This window comes from Pinus tabuliformis, chromosome J, assembly GCF_031772625.1.
Source record: "Pinus tabuliformis cultivar Carrire ecotype Pingquan chromosome J, CPIR1, whole genome shotgun sequence".
NCBI lineage: Eukaryota > Viridiplantae > Streptophyta > Pinopsida > Pinales > Pinaceae > Pinus > Pinus tabuliformis.
This window is the reverse complement of record NC_142295.1, coordinates 173,182,726-173,205,357: the sequence shown is the minus strand read 5'-3', so window position 1 is coordinate 173,205,357 and position 22,632 is coordinate 173,182,726. Positions and strand designations below refer to the sequence as shown.

General features: G+C 38.2%; 1 protein-coding gene across 2 annotated transcripts in view; it reads right to left on the bottom strand.

The window, feature by feature from the left end:
• DCP2 (decapping 2) overlaps nucleotides 1–22,632 on the bottom strand; it is a 214,430-nt gene that overhangs the window by 179,166 nt on the left and 12,632 nt on the right. For both annotated transcript variants that reach the window (XM_089377456.1, XM_089377455.1), the window contains exon 2: nucleotides 1,332–1,483. In XM_089377456.1, the coding sequence (XP_089233582.1) occupies nucleotides 1,332–1,483 (152 nt within the window). The remainder of the gene's footprint in view (nucleotides 1–1,331; nucleotides 1,484–22,632) is intronic.

Here is a 22,632-nt window from a genome sequence, read left to right as displayed (position 1 = left end):
ATTGGATAATCCAAAAACTAGTAACACAATTTCAAATTCCAAACAGTAAATGGACAAGGGTGGCTACGCGTTAGCAGTGTGATCTTTTACATCAGGAAGTATGTGAACACTGAACAGTAAGTGTAACTAACTCATATTTTGAAATTTTCACTTTGTGGCGAAACAATAGATAAAGATTTTTTGGACTTTTGACAAAGCTTCTTGAAAAACCTAGGTCAGGGATATGTGAAGGTTAGAAAAGAAATTAGAACCAAGTAAAGATATGAACACCATTTAGTCCTCACAATTCATCATCTCAGACCATTGTATCTTTTAGTATCCTAGATCAGGTTTGAGTGCTGTGGCTGAGTCCTATCTATAGGGCAAGTTGAAAGCTTCTTAGTTTTCTCATAGTGTGTGTCTCTTAACTTTCACAGTTATGGTGTATTAATGATGTGCACAGAGTTTGTCATCACTGTGACATCTTTACTTTGCAACTTATACACTGTGGCAGCTATTTCACCATTAGCTTGATCTTCATTGGACTTGTTTGAATGGCTGCCAATATTTTTAGGGGGAATTAAAAAATGAACACTACCTTAATATTGTATGTTGAATTAGAATAATGGTTACCATGAGTGGAGGTCATCTTGATATGCTTCTGAGTTCTGACTTCTAGTTCTGGGCATCAATTCCTGAAAGTTACAGGTGTTCTTGGTAGAAATTGCTAAGCTTCTAATTTGGCAATACATCTCTGACAATCCCAGATTTAAATCCATTAGAGGCTTGCACAGGTAAGCATGGCTAACTTGAATCGGTTTAATTTACCTCAGTTTGCAAGAGTAGCCATAGATAAATTAATGACCTGAAATACGCATAATGAGATACATGACCCTCTCCATAAAACGGCTTCATGGGTTACTTCTAGGGCACATGCAAATTTGGTTTCTAACTTGGCATTAACTTTCAACCATAAAAATAGTTTTAACAGAAACCAAACCAGATGTGACAATTTATATATTGCATTTTCTGTATCTCTAAAATTTGCAGGTCTGTCTTCATGTGAAACCTTGGTGTCTGCTCTAGGTTGAGCGTTTTCAATTGTGGAGCTAACAGGTCTCTAAATTCTAGATCCTCTTTTAAGACGATTCAGAAAAATGTCTCTTTAAAGGCATATTAGAAGAGAATGCGGCTCACGCACGGATATTCCCTGCAAATGAAAAAAAAGTATGCCAAAGAACATAGAAAAGACCATTATCCATGTCAATTACTACAGTAAAGCAATAATCAGGTTATCTATCAGTCTGTTATAATTAAGAAAATCACACTGCATTCATGCATTCAAAGGATACTTAAAGATGTGAATTCCCTTAGACTTAGAGACTTCAGAGATGGATTTTGCTCCATTGCATTGTCTTCATAAAACCAGTGCGCTTGCTCTATAAGGAACAAAATCCTTTCGAAGGACTGAAGATCTTCTTTAGGACAATTCAAAACAAATCGACTGCAAAAAGCATAAAACATCGTTAGCAGATAAAAAATAGTGCAACCTTTCCCTTTCCCTTTTATACCACAGCTTCTCCTAGCAAATCAGACAAAAATAATTGCTTAACTATGTCCGTTGGCATTTTCCTAATAACCAATCATTTGGATGGACGCTGAAGTTGGTTTATGTTAATTAAAATTTTATAATAGTGCATTTGCAGGACTACAACTATAAAAATATAGGTCAATTTTAGATAATTCAACTGCCACATCATATCAGCGATATGGTGCATTAAAATTAGACTTTATGTTGAATTTTATATACCGAAACCCTCTTTGCTTTTTGGATGTTTCCAATTACATTGATTATTGAAGTTTAGTACTGGACAGACTGCACTATGCCGTATACTTTCCTTTTGATAGTGAGGATAATGATTATCTTATATTGAATACTGAAATAACGAAAACATCAGATCTAGCACTGTTAGGTGGCTTTTTCTAGGCCTGGCAGATGTAAACCTGCTCATATCCTACAGCTAATGAGAGTATAAAGCACTGAAACCACAGTTACAACATATGGCAATATCTGACCTTCAGATATAGAAATAAACTTACAGCCATATCTGGGCTTGTATATAAAAAATACTGTCAATGTATCATTGGCCATGTTTCAGCAATACCTTGGCTCTATTAGGTATGTATTGCTGTGTTTCAGCAATACCTTGGCTGTATTAGGGATGTATTGCTGTGTTTCAACCATATTTGACTACATTTCAGCAGCATTGTATTGTATTCATCCATAATTGGATGTACTTCGGCCGTACTTGGTTTTTTCTAATGTTCCACCAAGTTTCTAGGATGGGAGGACAGGGAAACAGGGAGACGCACAGGGGGGATGGGTGGGAGCAACCCCAAATTTTAGAAAATTTCAGGGTGAACAAGGGAACTGTTAACCACCAAAAAACAGGTAACCCCTAGGAGAAAACTTTTTTCCTCCTTAGACAGCCAGCCAACCAGCAGCCCTATTGATCAGCACGAAACATGACGACATGGATCCTCTATTTCTCAGTACGGTCAGATCCCTCTGTCCCATCCAACATCCCTTCTTGAAGGAAGGTGAGTCATCCATCAACAGGTACTTTAACCATTTTGTAATCATGTGCTTTCATTTAATGTTTCAGGCATACCAATATGAATCAGGGGTGATTTGGATGATTGATTGATCTTGACTGTTTTCTTGTTCTCTCACTTCACCTAGGAGGTTAGTCTCTAACTCTAGTCCAGCGGGACCTCCTTGAGGCCTAAGGATTTCAGGAATGGTACTACTAGGAACCCTTTGATTAAAGTAGCATGTCCATAGTATCCCATACATACCACTTTCCATCTTTCCAATTATTCCATCTCCATTCTTCGCGCTAGTGGTCTCTGGTCATGGGGATTGGCACCCTTTCATCCTCATCATTGAGTCTAGGCCGGAAAACTTTGCCTTGGAGGTTGATCCAACTAAAGGAAAGTTAAAAGCATAATAAAGCCACAATGAAAGAAAAAGATAAAATTCAAAAGATGGTTGGGACATTTGATTAGTACGTGGGAAAAAGCCTAGCATGAGCTCACCCCACTCATTAGCCATCACCCAGTTCCTCGAGCACATAATGCTCCATCTACAAAAGGAACCCTTGCATTGTCCCAACCCTAATGAGTGATAAACTAACTCATCATCAAGGGGTATTAAATTCAAATCTCATAAAGCAAGATTCGACACCTGATCTATGCACCCAAATCTGAGCATAATCATAAAGAAGTAAAAGGGGCACCAAAAGGGTGGAAAAAGCAGGCCAAGGAAAGGGGTAACTCATGCCTCCATGCTTGCTCCCTCCTCACATCTATGGTATATACACACAAGATGTTGCACCACCATTAGCTAGTCACTTGTCTATGGTATCCTCCCCTGAAGGCATTCCCACATTTTCACACACACCTATGGATTGGCGGGCTAACTTGGGACCTGACACTTCCCCTTGGGGGTTGGAAACACCTAATAAGGTCATCCATCTAACCACCCCTACATAAGGAGGTATCTCTTTTACGAGACTTGATCTAGTCAGATTTTTGAAGGTTATCTTTGTGTGAATTATTACTATGCCCCTAGCATTAGGTATGGTCCATAATGTTGCACAAAGAGGAGATGTTTTTTGGAAGCAAAGTGTCAGAAGTGTCATTTTCCAAAAATATAAGAAGCGAAGCTTCTCAGAAGCATTTATTATATACACATATTTTATTTTTTTGCATTATATTCAAAAAAACACCCAAAATACCAAATTAGTTGTAGAAGATATGAAAACTTGCATATTTGTACATAAATCAAAATAGATATGGCATCCATTATACATCAATGATTAATTATTCGAGCGTTAACCATTTAGAATCTAGATTCCTCTCCTCTTGTCTAGCCTTTGCCTCGACTTTGATTCTCTATGGATATTAGTCAGCATCGCCCAATTTGTAAAAATTTCTCATTTCCCACCCCGGTTTTCAGTTTCACCTTATTTCTCCAAAATAGTTAAATGCCCTTTCCCATATCCATACATTCAACAACTGAAAAATAAATTTTGCTGAAAACACAAATTCTGGAAATTTTACAGAATGCTGGAAAATGCAGAAATAAAAAATCAGCAGGTACAAACAGCCATTTAACACATTTAAACACAGTAATTTTTGGTCAAGGTGACCCTGGAAAAACCCCCTACAACTCTTGGGGAAAACCAGTTCGAGAGCTCCTTCTTATTTCTGAAAAATGCTTTTTACAGTGAGAAATATTCAGCAAAAATCAGCAAGTAAACTTTTACAACTTATCTCGTTTTCCGTGCCTCACAGCCAACTGGAAAAACTTTGCAAACAGCAAAATCTGAACAACAATAAATGTTGTACATCCTCCTCGATTTCTGTGCCAATTTTCAGCCTTAAATTCTGTTGTACGGCCTGCCTAGAAAATCGTGCAAGCTACCAGAAATTCTGTTGTACGATTTCCTCGATTTCTGTGCCGAAAACTGCTGTACGGCCTCCTTGAAAATCATGCCAGCAAACTCAGATTTCTGCTCCTCGATTTCTGTGCAAACTGCTGTACGGCCTCCTTGAAAATCGTGCCCAAAAATCTGCCTTTCACTGTATGCTAACTCAGCTGTACGGACTTGCTGGAATGCTACCTTGGAATGTGTGCCAAGCTGCTGCCTCCTTCTCCTCCCTGTCTAGAAATCTCCCTTGCTCTCTTGCTCTCCTTCTCCCAATCTGCTCATGAAAGAATGAATGACCTTTTCCTTCTTTTCCTCCTTTAATCTAACCCTAAGTGACTTTTGGGTGATTCCTAAATCCAATAGTTGAAATAGATTGAGATCTAGGGCTGAAATTAAATGCTCATTTAAATCTCACTCTCTATTTTTTAATTCACCCCACTTTAATAAAGACCCACTTAGTCATTTATTTCCAAAGTCACTTTTCCTTTCTAATTTTTCATTGACTTTAACAAAGTCACTTTAAAATTAGACTTTAGTAACTTTATCACTTAAAGTCACTTTTAAATTAGATTTGACTTTATAAAAATTATAAAGTCACTTTAGGAGAAAAATTAAATTCTTTTGGACACTTTTCCCTAGGCCAAAGATCAAAGCCTTAGGGAACCACGTCCTCCGGTACCAAATTTCAACACAATTTTGATCAAACAGTCTAATCCAAGCCGTATAATATGGTAGAGAAAGCTTAACATGCCTGATCAATGATTTTGACTTGAGTGAAGGGTACATATTTTGCTAAGGCCATGACAAAGGAGTTCAACAATCAACACCACCAACACTTGGGTACATAGAGGGCTTGGTGCTCTTGATTAAATGCCATTCACATACCCTGAAACATGATTTAATCTAATGAAATGCCACAATCCCATTGACCCTGAAATCCTAAAAACTATTAAGCCTACTGAATTTTGAATGGGATATGAAATTCTATTTTTCTCCATATGAAGTTTGATGACGTTGGAACCACTCTCAAACATCCTGAGTCATTTCATGGTGATGTTAAAAATTTAAGTAAAATGATCCTTTTACTTTAAGAATTTAACATTACCATTAGGGATAACGTGTCTTGCCCAAGCGGGGCGGAAGTTGTAACAAGCCACATGGTTGAATAAATCGGCAATATAAGACTCAAGGGACTAGATGCCATGCTTCGAGAATTCTTCCTAAAATCCTTCCTCATCCGCTGCTTTGTTAATGCTCATAGCTTGGACTCCTCTCTTGATATCCCACTCAAAGAAAAGATAACATGAGGAGGCGAAGAAGGAATATGGGTTGGGGTTTGTTCAGGGATGTCATAAAGGGAGGTGATATGGGAGAACACAGCCTAAGGGTCAAGGTCAGATGGGGTATCATGGTGTTTAGGAAAGAGGGTATGCTAAAATGCTTATAGAGAGTGACAAAGGTGACCTACTCTAGATTTGTCAAGAGTTGATCCCTCTAAGGATGTATACACTAATGTATGATTTAGCACCTTCGAACAAATCTCAATGATATATGTCGATCTCACAGGGGGAGGGGCCAAGGTGAGGCTCGAGGTCTCATCATTCTACTGTTTGGCACACTTTGGGACTATACTCCTAGCTTGTTGCTCTAATCTAATGGATCATCATGAAAATATGAAGTGATTGTCCTGGTCATCCCAAGGCAATGCATGGCATGTAGGAATTGAGATCTATGACACAAAAGATCTCCCTAATAGAGTAGATTTGCGCGCATTCTAAATCAAACCTTACTTTACAATCAAAACCTCCTATCTTGCTCCTAATATAACCATCCTATCAACCTAAAAAGGTTCATTATAATAAATAAGTCCCGACTCCTTGATTACAAATATCCTCAACATCATTAAACGAATGAGAAAGAAATATTTTATTCTTAATAGTTTCCTTTGTATAGTTAGATCCTCTTTATGAAAATTAATTTGAGATATATCATTTTGAATGTATATATCCTTTAAAGGATTAATTACATATATACAACCAATCTATATGTTCCATCTTTGTTAAATATGTTTCACAGTTGAGTCAAAGAATACATTACTACATTAGCTCATTTTAAAGTTAAACAAGTCAGCTTCCTCTTATGTTTTCCCTAAAGAAATCCACTATGGAGCTAACCATGTCAACAACAAAAGCATGGGAAACTATGGTGTGTTAACAAGCTATAGCAAGGGAACTTAGCTATTCATTGGGAACATAACATTTCATTGGCATACATCAACAATAGACAAAACAAACATAGAGAGATATGAAAGGGTATTGGAACGAAGGTTGCACGAAGCAAACGTGTTTTTTAGGAGCGTCCCATAAGCATCTCTCTCTCTCTCTCTCTCTCTCTCTCTCTCTCTCTATATATATATATATATATATATATATATATATATATATATATATTGCATTTATCTTCAAAAAAAACGTCTAGAATGCCAAATTAGTTGCAAAATATATGAAAACATGCATATTCATACATAAATGAAGAATGCCAAATTAGTTGCAAAATATATGAAAACATACATATTTGTACATAAATCAAGATAGAAATGGCATTCAACCATCAACCATCTAGATTCTAGCAATTACAAACAAACATCAAATTTTTAAGCATATAATAGAAGGTAGACCATTGAAACGTTGAAATAGCTTATCTACAAACTGTCAATCTGACCAAATAGTAATGTTTACAAAATAGGCCACCCACACACTGAAGTGGGAACACTAGAAGGTCCAAATTCAAAACACTAAAGTTTAATTTTGTCATCTATAGACTATGACAAATAAAGTAGTGAATCTATCTCCTATTTGCTCCTCCTTTCCAATGTTTCGGAACCGGACCAAAACCCGTGGAACTGGTCTGTCTGACTAGTTTGGGCACAAAACCAGTCAGATTCGAGCTTTGGAATCAGAATAGGCCGGTAACGAAACTGGTCGATTTGGGACTGGTTCCGTGCAGTCCATACTTGTGCAAGCCAGCTTAAAAATTTTGTTTATTTTTTATTTTTTTATTTTTTCATTTAGTTGGCCCACTTCTAAGTTTCCCCTAAGCCAGCCTAATATTCAAGCCTATGGCCCTAGTATTGTTACGCAATTCATGGTAATGTTAAATTCTTAAAGTAAAAGTGACATTCTCCTATATCTTTCATTTTCATCCTTTTACTTGAATTTTCAACATTACCATGAAATGATTTATGTTAGGTTATTCCGACATGTAGGAAATAATTAAGTATAGCTTGGTCTATTGTATAGTTAGGTAAAGTGGGTTTCTTTAGTATGTACTTGTTGTAACTTACAATCCGACGGTCATGATATGTTCTAGACATGAAGTGATCTGACGGTTCATTCTCTCCTCGATATTATTGACACTTGATCCGTGGCTTAACACCTAATTGGTCCATGATCTCTATTTAAAGAGCATTGAGGGTCATTTGTTAGGTGACCGTTTATGAGAGAAGATTATGTAAATTTTCTTTCTTTTACATTAATAAATTGCCTGAAGTGGCCGCATTGGCTCAGGTCATGGACTGTTTCCCTCTTTGAGGGTTTTAACCACGTCAAGAATATCGGTGTATTGATCGGTGCTCTGTTTGTGAGCGGTGTCCTTTGGTGTTCTATCTAAGGAATTTAGCATGTAAATTCCTACATGGTATCAGAACTATTCGAGGGCCACATCCGTTGGTGATCCAAATCTGAACCCGGTACAATTGCATCCGACTATCGTTTCCTAGATCTATTGTTTCTGACAGCTTTCGGGCCGAGAGGACTACTCTATTGTGTTAAGAGCATCTGTTTCAGTGAGGAACCTCTTTCGTTTCACGCGAAAAGGTTTCCAGTAGTCCTAGCTACGTCATTTTTAAGATCTAGAGGTATACAGTCTTTATTTGTAGTTATAGTTATTTATCTCTCTGTTTATTTCGGTTTATAATCATCAAAATTAATTTTTTTTATCGGATCTATACCTTTAATTTATGTGTATGCTCTTTGCCCAACGACTCTTGCGATCTAGGCAAACCAGAAACAAAAATAAAGGATTTTTCTCATGCGTATGCTCTTTTCCATTGCGCCTTAGTGTGATCTCGGAAAATCAAAAACATTGAGGAAAATATATAGTTTTCGGCCAAATCTAACTTTAAGTCGTAAGGCTTGGATACTTTTGCTTGTTCGTTTGGTTTGTGTGGTTGTTTTTTTGTTTTGTAAGCAAAAATGGGTTTTTGAAGTAAGCACGCACCCCAAAGCTTCAGTGAGCTAAAAAAAAAAAAACCCTTCCTCTTTTCCAAAAATTACTAACATTTTAAACTAGCTCACTTGGTCTAAAATTACTTTATGAGAATAAAGGCCTTGGGTTCAAGTCTATCTTTTTGTTGAGTTACTTTTTCAAAAAGCACATGTAGCTTATGTTTTAAAGTTACTTTATGTAAAAGTGTTTTCACCCATTATAAAAAGTGAGTCACTTTATCTTTTATTTAAGTTACAATTTAGTGGATAGTTCATAAAGTACCATTGTAAAAGTGACTTTCACTTATTTATAAAAGTTAATCACATAAAGTAATCTTTTTTTTAGAAGTGAGCTAATTAGATTAAGTTTAGGGGGGCAGGGGGGAGAATTTTTTTTAAATATAACATTATCATTCACTTCCAAACATTTACATGGTTCGTCGGCATCTTCAACAACTTTTCTTCAAAAAGCCATAACTTCTTCAACTGGAACCGTTTTCAGAGCCGTTTTTTTTTAATCGGCCTAATTTTTCAAGATCTTTCCATTGGAACACTTAGTTTCAGCATCTACAGCTTCAGTTTCTTTTAAAATGGAAAGTCCATGCCTAGTTATTCTTGACAGCACCAACTACTTCCAATGGCTATCCTACATTGTGGATTTACTTAGAAGTAAAGGTCTTTATAGAATAGCCTCGGGCTAAGAGTCTAAACCTCAAGATGAAGATAAACGAGCCAAATGGGAAAATAAGCAAGATCAAGCACGTGGGTTGATAGGGATGTCTATTTCTCCAGACCTTAGATTCCATATCGCAGAAATTGATACCCCTGATGAAGCAATGAAACAGCTCAATAAAGTTTTCGGAATTAAAAATGATATTAAAACTCATCAACACGAAAATGAGTTGCTTACGTTGGACCCCAATAATTTTTCTTCCATTGAAGATTTTTTGTCCAAGTTCAAGACCCTTAGACTTCTCTTGGAAAGTGTTAAAGTTAAGAAAAAAGATGGTAGCATTATCTATTCTATTCTTACTAAGTTAGGACCAGCGTACTATGTGTTTATTTCCACCTTCTATTCTACTAGAGAAGCTTTTATTTCTCAGGGACAAAACTACAAGTCCCCCTCTTTTGATGTCTTTTGTGATTGAATAAGAGAGCACGAAAAACTCTTACATCTTGGTCTTCTTAATATTGAAAACTCTTCTAAGAAAGTCTTAGCAGCCTAACAGAAACCAAGTTCAAAGAACCCTAAGAAGCAGCGTCCTAAAAAGAATAGTCCTAAAACAAACAAGGGTCCTAAGCAATTTCAGTCTCACAATGAAAAATCAACTCAACAAAATGATAATACAACTAAAACCAAAGAGAAAAAGACTGATAGACATTGCACTTTTTGTAATCGTGATGGCCACTTCGAATCCAAATGCTTTAAGAAGATGGAAGCCTTGGAAGCAGCAATGAAGAAGCATAACATTCATTTGGAGTACTCTTCAACTTCAGCTTGAGGAATAACACTTTCTGCATGTGGTTGTCAAGCATCTCGGTCTGGTTATGCACTAAATGTATCTTCTTCTTCTCATTCTCATGAGTGGCTCATTGATTCTGGAGCTTCTTATCACATGGCCAAAAACAAAGCCATGTTTTCTTCTTTAAATGATTGTAACACCAAAAATATATATGTTGGTGATGATAGATCTCTTAAGTGTTGTAGGGACTGGAACTCTTCATCTAGACAATCGTCAATTTAATGATGTATTATGTGTTCCTACTTTATCCTACAACCTTCTATCTGTATATCAGATAACTCATTCAGGTAAAGGTAAAACCGTTGAATTTTCACCTCATGATGTTGTGATTAAGGACCTAAGAAACCCTATACAGATTTTAGTTACTGGCATTGTTGATGATTCTACAAGGTTTTATAAGTTTAACAACTTTGGGTCATCAACTCTTCCCTCGATATTTGTTGCTCATAATGATGAAGTGAGCAAACCTTGGCATGAGCAATTTGGTCACTTAAACTATCGCTCCCTTCAAAATCTATGTAAAGAAAATATGGTGACAGGTCTTCCTATGGTATCCTGCAGAGATGGTGTTTGTTCCGGATGTGTACTCGAAAAACATCATGGGATAGTTTTGAAAAACATGCCTCTTGGCACGTCTCAACCCCTTTACAGCTTGTGCATAGTGATTTATGTGGTCCACTTCCAATTGTTTCATTCTCTAGCTACAAGTACTTCTTAACTTTCATTGATGATTTCTCCAGACGCACTTGGGTATACTTCTTAATGCTCAAGAGTGAAGTCTTTAACATGTTCTTGGCCTTTACGGCCTTTGTTGAGAAATAATCTAGACATCAAATTCTGAAGCTAAGATCTGATAATGGCGGAGAATATGTTAACAACAAATTCATCAACTTTTGCACTGAGCATGGAATTCAATTGCAACATATTGTTCCATATACTCCACAACAAAATGGTGTAGCTAAAAAGAAGAATCGCATCTTAAAGGAAATGTCTAATTGTATGCTTCAATCTAAAGGACTTAGTCTTAATTTTTGGGTAGAAGCAATTAACTGTCTAAATTACATAGTAAATCGCAGTCCTACTAAGATTTTAAAGAATATCACTCCAGAAGAAGCATGGAGCTCAATTAAACCAAATGCAAGTCACTTTCATGTTTTTGGAAGTGAAGCATGGGCCCACATTCCAGACAATAAACATAAAGCCTTAGAACCTAAGAGTGAAAAATGTATTTTTGTTAGATATTCTGAAGATGTCAAAGGATATAGACTCCTTCAACCTAAATCCAAAAATGTTATCATTAGAAGAGATGTAAAGTTTGCTGAAAATATATCGACCTACGAGCCTAGTTCGGCGGATGTGCCACCTATCTCTATCCCTTCTACTTCTAACAATATTCCTTCTTCAGATGATGACAGCGAGAATGATAATCCTCCCCCACCTTCTCGAGATCTTCCTTCAACTCCTTAGCTTCCAAAATGGGTCCGCACTACTTGGGATGCAGCAGGTGCTCTTGCAGGTGATCCTATAGATCAACGTCGTACACGTTCTCAGTTCAACAGAGCCTCTTATTTACTGGCTCAAGCTTCAGCAAATTATGATCCTGACACCTTTGCAGAAGTTTCAGACCATCCAGATTGGGACGCATCTATGAATGAAGAATAATGTTCGTTATTGGCAAATGATACATTGGACCTTGTTCCTCCTCCAAAGGGACAAAAACTTGTTAGATGCAAATGGGTTACAGAACCAAAGTTGGACCAGATGGAAAAGTTGATAAACATAAAGCTCGTCTTGTTAAGGGTTTTTCACAAGTTGAAGGCATTGATTATACTGAAACATTCTCCCATGTTGCCAAAATTAACTTTATCTGCCTTGTTCTTTCCCTTGCTACCTCTTTCAGATGGATGTTAAATCCGCCTTCTTTCATAGGGACTTGCATGAAGAAATCAATATGGAACAACCTCCTGGCTTTATACAAACAGACTCTAGCCTTGTATGTCGTCTTAAGAAACCCTTTATGGTCTCAAGCAAGCCCCTCGGGCTTGGTATGCCAAAATGGATAGCTTTCTTTTAGATACTGGTTTTTCTAGGTGTCATTCTGACAATACTTTCTACACCAAGAAAGTGGGTAAGTCTCTTATCATTCTTGTTCTCTATGTTGATGATCTTATCCTTACTATTGGTGATCCCAACCTTATAAACCATGTGAAGTCCAGCCTTAAAAAGCAGTTTGAAATGACATACTTAGGACACTTGCATTATTTTCTTGGTCTTCAAGTCTTGCAATCCAAAGAAGGTATTTCCCTTTCCTAGTCCAAGTATGCATGTGATCTTCTACGCCACTTTCACATGGAAGACTGTAAGCCAGCCCCTTCTCCCTTTCAGTCTGGAGCCAAACTTTCAGTCACTTATACTTCCCCTGAAGTTGATGCTACCTTATACCGTCAGCTTGTTGGAAAACTTTTGTATCTGACCCATACCCGTCCTGACCTTTCCTTTATTGTTGGCCTTGTTGCTCGGTTTATGCAAAACCCACATGAAAGTCATTGGAAAGCAGCTAAAAGAATACTTCGTTATGTTCGAGGTACAGTTCAATTTGGGATTCATTACAGTGCAGAAGCATCTCCTCTATTGGTTGGTTTCACTGATTCTGATTAGGCTGGTGACCCTAATGATCGAAAGTCTACTGCAGGTTATGTCTTCACTCTTGGTTCTGGACCTATTACATGGGCTTGCAAGAAACAAAGTGCCATTTCTCTTTCTTTAGCAGAAGCAGAGTATCGTGGCGTCATTGAAGCTAGTAAGGAAGCCCTGTGGCTTCGTCAGATCCTGTTAGAGTTTGGTTTTCAGCAACAGCATCCAACTACACTTTGGTGTGATAATCAAAGTGCCATTCAACTATGCAAAGATCCAGTCCAACATTAGCGCAGCAAACACATTGAACTACACATGTACTTCATCAGAAAGATCAATCATGACCATGTTTTTGAAGTGCAATATTGTTCAACCAATGATCAAGTTGTAGACATCTTTACAAAGGCTCTCACAGAAGCAAAGTTTACTAAACTTCGATTTATGGTTGGAGTTCAAGAAGTTGTAACTAAGGGGGGATAGGCTCTAATGCCTCCTTCCTTCTCCTATTGTGTCATCTTTGATACATCCTTGAATCCTATCCCAAGTTATTCTTAAGGGAGGATATTAGGATATTCCGACACATAGGAAATAATTAAGTATAACTTGGTCTAGTGTGTAGTTAGGTAAAGTGTGTTTCTTTAGTATGTACTTTCTGTAACTTACAATCCAAGGATCACGATATGTTCTAGACATGAAGTGATCCAACGCTTCATTCTCTCCTCGTTATTACCGACACTTGATCTGTGGCTTAACACCTGATTGGTCCATGATCTCTATTTAAAGAGCATGGAGGGTCATTTGTTAGGTGACCATTTATGAGAGAAGCTTATGTAAATTTTCTTTCTTTTACATTAATAAATTGTTTGAAGTGGTCGCGTTGGCTCAAGCTATGGGTTGTTTCCCACTTTGAGGGTTTTAACCACGTCAAGAATATTGGTGTACTAATATGTGATCTGTTTGTGAGCGGTGTCCTTTGGTGTTCTATCTAAGGAACTTACCCTATAAATTCCTACAACTTAAGATGTTTGAGTGGTTCCAACCTCATTGGATTTCATATGGAGAAAGTAGAAATTTTGATCTCACTCAAAATCCAACAGACCTACCAGTTTTTCAGGGTTTCAAAATTGGGGGGATTGCAATGTTTCCATTGGATTTTGTCATGTACAAGGGTATGAAACTAGTATTTAATCGAGAGCACCAAGCCCTCTATTTACTTTGATGTTAGCGACATTGGTTGTCAAACTCCTCTATCATGACTCTACTAAAAATGTACCCATCACTCAAACAAAATCTTGACTTGACATCCTACGTTTTTTCTATCTTATTTTAATGCTTAGAGGGCTATATTGATGAAAAAGATCCCAATATAGGCAATGATTTTGATGATATGTAGGTATTTGTTATAGCATGAATTTTTTTGATGTTAGATGCCATCTAAAGCCTATTTGTTTATGTACTTTCAGTTCAGTGTTGGATTGCACTCGATGGTATTTCGATTATGTGCACCCTTAAATGTCATATAAATGAGAACTTTTGCTTATTTGTGTATAAATAGTTTGGATTCATATGGATCAATGTTTTAAAAACCGGCCGGTTTGTACTTTATAGGCCATTTAGAGCCTCATTGCTTATGTATTTTTTCAATGATATGTATTGCACTCAGTACCATTTTGATATATTCACCTTTACATGGTATATAAATGAGCAAACTTTGCATATTTTGTCTCTATTGACTTGGAATCATGGTTTTAAATCTTAAAAAATGTTTTTTTCATTAAAAAATAATTATTGAATGTATTTTATTTAAAAACCAATTCATTTAGACCTGACCAGTCTCGGTTTGACTGGTTCCAGTTTGAAACCCGGTTTATTAGGCGGACCGGTCCAGTCACCAGTTCCAGTTTTTAAAACTATGATATGGATGCACATTAATATATATGTTTTTCTTTAAAATTTGAATAATTTTATGTCTTTGGTCAACCGCTTTTTTGGTCCAATTTTTTTAACAAGTTTCAGTCTAGTTCCGACCAATACCTGGTCCACAAGGTTTTATGGTTCGATCACCAATTTGGTTCCGATAAAATTGCTCCTTACACCACCACAACCATTGCATGGGCCTCCATGTAGTGCTAGTGAAGTAGGTGGTGGTCGTGGAACTGAAGATGAAGCCCTTGTTATTGCGGCTAAGTATTGGACATGAGGCAACATGATCATCATCATCCTAGATAAGAGCATCCTACAATTGCTTATACAACACTCCAACCTCCAAATTATCCTCCTCTAGAATTTTGTCCCAAACCATCAAGTCTTTATTTGACTTTGCCTGCTCACAATAATGGGACAACAATCGCAAGTTGTAATGAACATAAACCAAGCTCTATGTTCAATATATAAATAGCCTATTTCTTTTGACACTATGGATGAATCTATAGGTGCTCCAACACCTCTCTTTGGAAGCAGTGTTCACCGTCTATGAGTGCACCCATATTGCTAAACATTGTAGTTGTGTAGTAGCATCACTACGCATGTTCCATCACTTGACAAAACACAAATTCCCTTTATCTCTAACTGCAAAGTTGGCCCCATAGGCACCAATGCAAAGAAAGTAGTTGCTCAACTATCTTTGTATGGTGTCACACTCCTCATCAAGGACTAATTTTTCTAGTGCCTTCGTATAACTAGCCTAAACCTCTGGATGTTGGTGTGGTTTTCTCTTGGTCCTCCCAGCAAGTGTTGGTCATGAAAGACATTATACATGAAAATATTTAGGTGTAAGAACATATGCTAAGGCATGTAGTGGAATATTTAGCATTCCCCATCGCATTTCCACCTCTGCACAAATATAGCTATACAAGTTGACATGTCTAGGCTCAACAATGTCTTTAATATTCCCCAACATGTTATCCATCTACTCATACACCTCCCCCATTATTGGCCAATCCTAATCCACAACCTTCATCATGTGATAAAATGGCTTGTTGAATTGCAAAACGTATCTAATCTATGACCAAAACTAATTGTCAAGAACAGTGCCCTTCACCACATTAGCATCATCTTTATGAGTGCTCATGTCATCCCATGCATCACTCATCACCATAACATGGATAGCTTCTCTCACCTTCAATAGGAACCTAACGGTGAGGTAATAGCTAGCAACTCTAGTTTTTGCAATCTTAAGCAACTGCAATTTGCACTGAGTGCCATACAAGTAATTGACCTTTTTATGCCCTATGACAACTTTAATGAGTTGCTTGCCTCTCTTGTATAGTTGATTAATTCATCCACATTCTCTATGCTTGACAATATCATGCATCAAAAGGTTCAATGTGTGCACCAAACACACGAACAAAAAGATGTTTGGATAACTCGCCTCAATGATTTTTCCTAATCCCTTGCAATTTGTTTCAACATCATTAATTGTTTTCAATAAAAGATTCGTAATGTTTTGAGAAGAGGCAATGATTGAGGAGGAGTTATATGATGTAAGAAACACTACACTGCTAGCAAGTAATACCAAGAACATTTATCAAATATCAATTTCTAACATTTTTCCAACCATCTAATATAATGGATGCCCGCAATCCGCCCACTCATCTATAAACCATGTCAAAATTCTATGAATTTTTATTTTTTCTCTGTCTAGTAACAAATTTCTAGCTTTCTCATAGTTGGGACTCTTGTATCCTTTTGGGGCTTCATTGATAGTCTTAACCAAATCATGTTAATAGGCGAAGAAAAGCACATCAGATGGTATACTACAAGCACAAAGAAACCCCAACACTTTTGCATCCACATCATCCTTCCCACTGATATTAAGGAAATATCTTATTGTTCTTCTAAATTCAAAGGTTCCAGAAGTTCAACGAGGAAATGAGGTTGTGTGGCCACTACCACCAAATCTAGAGGTTGCATCAAAATGAAGTTTTTGTTTCTTACCATGTCTTGTTTGTGTAGCCTCCTCTATTTTGATGTATTTTTGCTTTTGTTCAATTGAAACCTTAGGGAAAATTGAGATCCCTATGGCACCATTATTGTCATCACTCTCTATTACCCCACAAAGACACCTCCTCACACAAATATATGAAACGCTATAAGATTTTCCACCATGACAATCATGAGGGCATAGAAATTTAGAGGTTCTACCACCTCTTTCCCCCTCAAGTTTTGTCACAAATATCCACAAGGATGTCAATGAACCTTTCCCCTTGCATTTCATTTCCCTTATTATCCCCTTCCCCTTCAAACCCTCCCTCATCATCATACATTGGGTCACTACGAGTGTGACCTCTACGCTTTTCTTCCATTTGTTCCCTTTGATGCCTACCCCCGCCAACACCATGAAAGCCAAAAATGGAATGATAAGCCAAAAGATCACAATTTTTCTCAAAGCTTAAATGCACAACCTACAACAAAATGGAGAGGAAGAAGGAATGGGAAAGAGTAAGCGAACAGATTAACAAAAATAAAATAAAAACACAAATAAAAATTACAAGTAAAGTTTAAAGGAGGGTTGTTTGGGTTTTCACTTACCTCTTTAGCTCCTGAAAAGTTGAGGTAGACAGCAACCTCTGTTATCACCTTCAAGCTCCTCATTCTTCACTCCTCCAGGCTCTCCTTTGCTCTCTCCTCCAACCTCTCACAAATCTACCCTCAAAAATCTACTATCTCCTTTGCTCTCTTCTTCTCTCTTCTCTAAGTTGAAGCAAATGAGAAGAAAGAATGGAGAAAAGAGAGGGGGGGAGGCCTTTTAACCTCATCCTCATCCTCCATTCATCCCTAAACTCACTCTAAGTCTTGTTACCGCTCAAACTAGCAGGGGTCCTAGGAGGGAATCCTATAGAGCAACTACTAGGTTGGGGGGCAACAATGGAGCGATAGCCCACTGTCACCTCAGCTAAGGCTCCCTGCTCTTTACGGACTTTCGTCGATGGGAGGAGACCCAATATAAGGGGAATCACCAGATGAATGGATCAATAAGAGGATAAGGAGTGATTCCAAAGGCCTATTCACAAGAGAGACTCAATTATATGGCTTTCTTACTTGAAAAGCAAGGTGATATGCTCTATAGTAAGGGCTAAGAGAATTCTTAAGTCTAGGGTCTGGGAAAATATCTTGTCAAGAGGCCTCCTAGACCCGAAAATCCTTATGGAGAATTGGTCTTTATGTGATCTTTGTGAAATTAGAGTTGTAAAGTTGCAGGACCACAAAGGACCAAGTGGACCCAGAATTAGGTCAAGAGTGTGGAGTTGATCAACCAAGGAGGGGCTTGACCTAATTATGGAAGAAAAAAAGATCAAACGACAAATTTTCTTTTGCAGATTGAATACAATGATCCAAATGAGGACACTTACTAAGGTTAACCTAGGGCAAGAAACAATTCTAGAGCTAGGGCTTGCTATATCTCAGGATCCCACTGTCGGAATTGCTTCAAATTTGGAGGGCCTCTAGAGGAAACCCTAACGCAGTTATGGACCAAAAATCGAGGTGTTTTGATGGCTACAATGGAATTTATGTGATGCCCTAGGTGACCTATTAAGGCTAGGCCTAGAAAGAGAAAGGGGAGGCAAGAAAAATAAGCGTTTAGGTGACCACCAATGGATGGATTAGTGCCTTGCCTTTGGGAGAGATGGAGTCAAGGTGAACTTGTGATTTGGAAAAACTATACCCAATCAAGGAGGCCTTTAGGCAACTTCGCATGGCAATTAGGGCATGAGAGCAACTACCCAAGGACTTTATACTTCAATGTGCAATGTTTGATGACTTATCAAGATGTATTCAACAAAAATAATCTCTAGGAACATTCACCCATTCATACATGACACGTGCAACAATGCAATGCTTCAAAAGATCAAAATTTCCACAATTTCGCATAAAATAGCAGTAAATTCCAGACCTAGATAGCGAAAATCCCAGCAACATTCATGTGACAATGTAAATAACAAGAATAAACATGTACAAATGAGTATATCCAATCATCAAATTATGCCAATAATGAAGCTCCAAGACCAAGAAGATGGAATCCAAACATCAAAATTCATCCATGAAACCAAACTCGTCTGCCAAAAGGGAATGTGAAATTCTTCAAGTAGCTATTAAACCCAAATCCAAGTGATGATGAGAGAAATGAATCACCTCTCATCTATTTATACCATCTCTAATGAGTTCAATTTGCCTAATTGGCCTAATTAAGCCCCAAATAATAAAATAATGTGCAATAATAACATCCCTTGGTGACAAGCCCACCAAGATAACTTAATAACATGAAAATAAGCCTCTCAAAAGGGAAGAATGATTAATAACATGAGTCGTTGGCCCTTTGAGGAGGCCTAATGAAGTCCAAAGTATGCCACGGTGAGAAAATGGACTCCAAACATAGTGGACAAGGAGTTGGCCCCTTGTTTTCCAAGCAAGTCACTGTGGTGCTCCCAAGTGGGTGTGGGGGCACAAGGACATCCTCATGAGTCTCCAAGTGGATCGAAAATGCTTGTAAACCATCTGTAAGAGCTAGGATGATGACATAAGCCCTCCCTTTTTCTCTTATAGTGAAAGACATCCTCATCTGGACCCTGGAACATCTGCCAAGTGTATGGTGCAAGTGTGGAGTTGGTTGGGCATGGTGAACTAAGTATATCATCCTCATCCAAAATGTGGAACACGAGCAATCAATGAGTGATGTTGGGGACCCACGAAATAATCTTTCCTATGGTGGAGGACCATGGCTCTCAACACTCACCCTACAAGTGCCAATGTGGCCCTCTGGAGAGTTAGGACCCCGTACAGCGAGACCAAGCCCCAAATGGAGACCCACCTGCAATCTTGCATAAGATCCAATGCATCCCCTTGCCCTCCAATACAACAAATCATTAGAATAATCAAGTAAAAGAGCTTACAAGTCATGGAATCAATGGGGCACTTCATGGTGGCATGCCCTTCCATAGTGGGCTTTGGCATGTACAAGTGTCTCCAAGCTCAATAAGGGGGGTTAATCAAAGACCGTATTAGGTGTTTTCAACCTTTAAAATGGGGGACATGTCCATGGTACATCCATCAGGTGGTATGTGGCAAATGATATAGTGATGGAATGAAGTGGGGCTCAAGGGGAATGCTCCAAGCCACATGCCATGGTACAAGGGCAGCTATAATATGGGAAGCCCACACCTAGGTATATGAATGTAGGAGGGAGAAAATAGTGATTCATGAGTTACCCTGACCTTTGTTTTTCCACCCTTCTTCATATGCCTTTTGCCTTCGATTGATTTTTCTTCATAACTGCTCGGGGCTCTAGGGGATGAGAGTATGATGTGTAGGATATAGTAATAGGTACCCCCTTTTAAGGTGGGGCATTCCATTGCCCACCAGGGGTTAGGACAATCATGGGTTCTTTAATGTGGAGGGGGCTCATCTAGGGCCCATAAAAACCTGGGTGATGGCCATAACTAAGGGGTAGAGCTCATGTTTGGCTTTTGCCCACATGCTAAATTTGTATGTCCTAGCCATTTTCTACATTTTGTGGCACATTTCCTGTTTATAGTGGCCAAAGTTTTTTCTTTTCTTTTTAGCTGCATCAACCTCCAGTAAGCCTGACCCAAGGTGTGGACAAGGGGCGAGGGAGGCTAACCCTATGTGGACCCAGTGGACACATGTGGACCTGGATGGGAAAAGAGATGAATAGGGCTAAAATGAGTGAAAGGGAGTGATATATATGCTATCGAGAAACGGGACCACATAACCAAAATCGGGATTTCCCATGTAGTTCCAACACTAAAGCTAATGGCCAGTAAAAGAACTCCCACAGGACTAGGATACAAGGGTAACCACCAAATCGAGCGAAGGAGACAAGAGTACAAACCTAGCCCACTCTTTCCGCTGAATCCCCCCACCAATCCATGCCCAAAAGTGTCCATGATAAGTAAGGAAAATTACTCAACTATACCAATGAAAAGCCATACCTTCAGGGTCGGGAGGCCCACCTTCAAACATATGATCATAACAGATGGGCGAGGGACCACATGGTTGGCTCAGGTGGCGGAGACAATGGCACATCGAGCTATCTGGTGGCTGCAAGGGGTTGCTAGTTGTCGACTCAGGACCATATAGGAAAAATAAAAAAAATCAGCTATGCATACTACCCATAGGTAGTGGGTAACAAGTCCCACACAAACTCGAGTTAAAGATAAATTTTAATATAAAAATAAAAATAGAAAAATGAAGTCAATAAAACCATGCAAGTTGATCTGAAACCACGCAGGAGGCATGATGGAACCATGGTGGAAAAATGGGTCGAACCACAGTTCCACATATGAAACCATGTACGAAACCATCATGATTCCACAGTTCCAAATTTCTGAAACGTGGATTGCATGGCGCTTTTAGAACTGTCCTATGTAGAGCGCACTTTCTACCTCCAGACTATTTGGGGAAGGGGGGTGGTACTTGCAACACTTATTGGAATTGGAAAAAACCCTCAAGGGAATAAAAACTCCAATGTGATTATTGACAAAATAATAAAATATTACAACATAGCTAGGCATAACAAATAACTAGGGTCTTAATCTTAAGAGTTGTTAAAATTGGCAACTAGGGCCAAATTCCACTTTAGACAACTCATTTTATGGAGATGATGATTGCATTACATTCCTCTTTTCGAGAGGACCAAATTTGATATAAAGATCATCAAATTTGGACAAGGAGAAGTGTGGAGAAGTGTGTTTTTGAATTGATGCCCACACCTGTGCAAATTGTTCAAGTCAGCCACATCATCATGTAGGCTCATGAAGCCCAATGGACGTGTCACTTCACCCTCAACGACTTGTATAAATTCAAGTGATCTCTCACCTCATTTAGCATCATCATCACACACATTCTTCTCTCTCCTTCTCTCATTGGTTCGTACAGTTATTGGGCATTCTCTTTCTCTCACACATGTGGCAAAGAAACGAAATTCAAACAAAATTACAAGGCTGAAAATTTCATACTTTCCTGTAGTTTGACTAGTGTTTACTTTGACTTTTTGGGCATCCTTTGATTTCGATTTTCAGGGTGAATTTTTATCTCAGCGGGCTGCCTTTTTGGGCACAAGAACCGAGGCAAAAGGAGGACTTTGACCTATGTTGACCGCAGGGTTGACTTCAAGTTGACCAAGTTTGACCATAGATTTTATGACTGTTTTGGGCTGACTTTGACCGTTGTTGGAGGCCGAGTTTGACTGCCTTTGACCAAGCTTCAAAGGATAAGTTTGACTATTGCGTTGACCATCTTTGACTTTCTAGTTAGGGCTAAGTTTGACTGCAGTTCACTACATCCGCCAAATTTGGTGTTCTCTTGTCTTGGCTTGTCTTCTGCATTTTATTTTATCTATCTACAGTTATTATCAATGTAATTTATGGTTAGTGTGATTGTTATTGGAAACTAATTTGGAAATTGTCATTGGTCTACTTAAAGTACATTGAAGTAATTGTGTTAAGCATAGAACATACCATTGTTAACTAAATTTAACATGGTATCAGAGCCCAAGTGAAGACAAAGCCCAAGCAAGAGAGAGAAAAGCAATCACCAAGAAAGATTTATTGGACAAGTTTCAATGGCTTCTTCATCTTACTTCAAGACTGAGGACAAACTCAATGACAAATCTGACTATCATGCATGGAAGATGACTTTGGACCTGATTTTGGAGGAGCATGAAGTATTGGACTATGTGTAAGGAAAAGTGGTGGAACCTCCTTCAAATGCACCAAC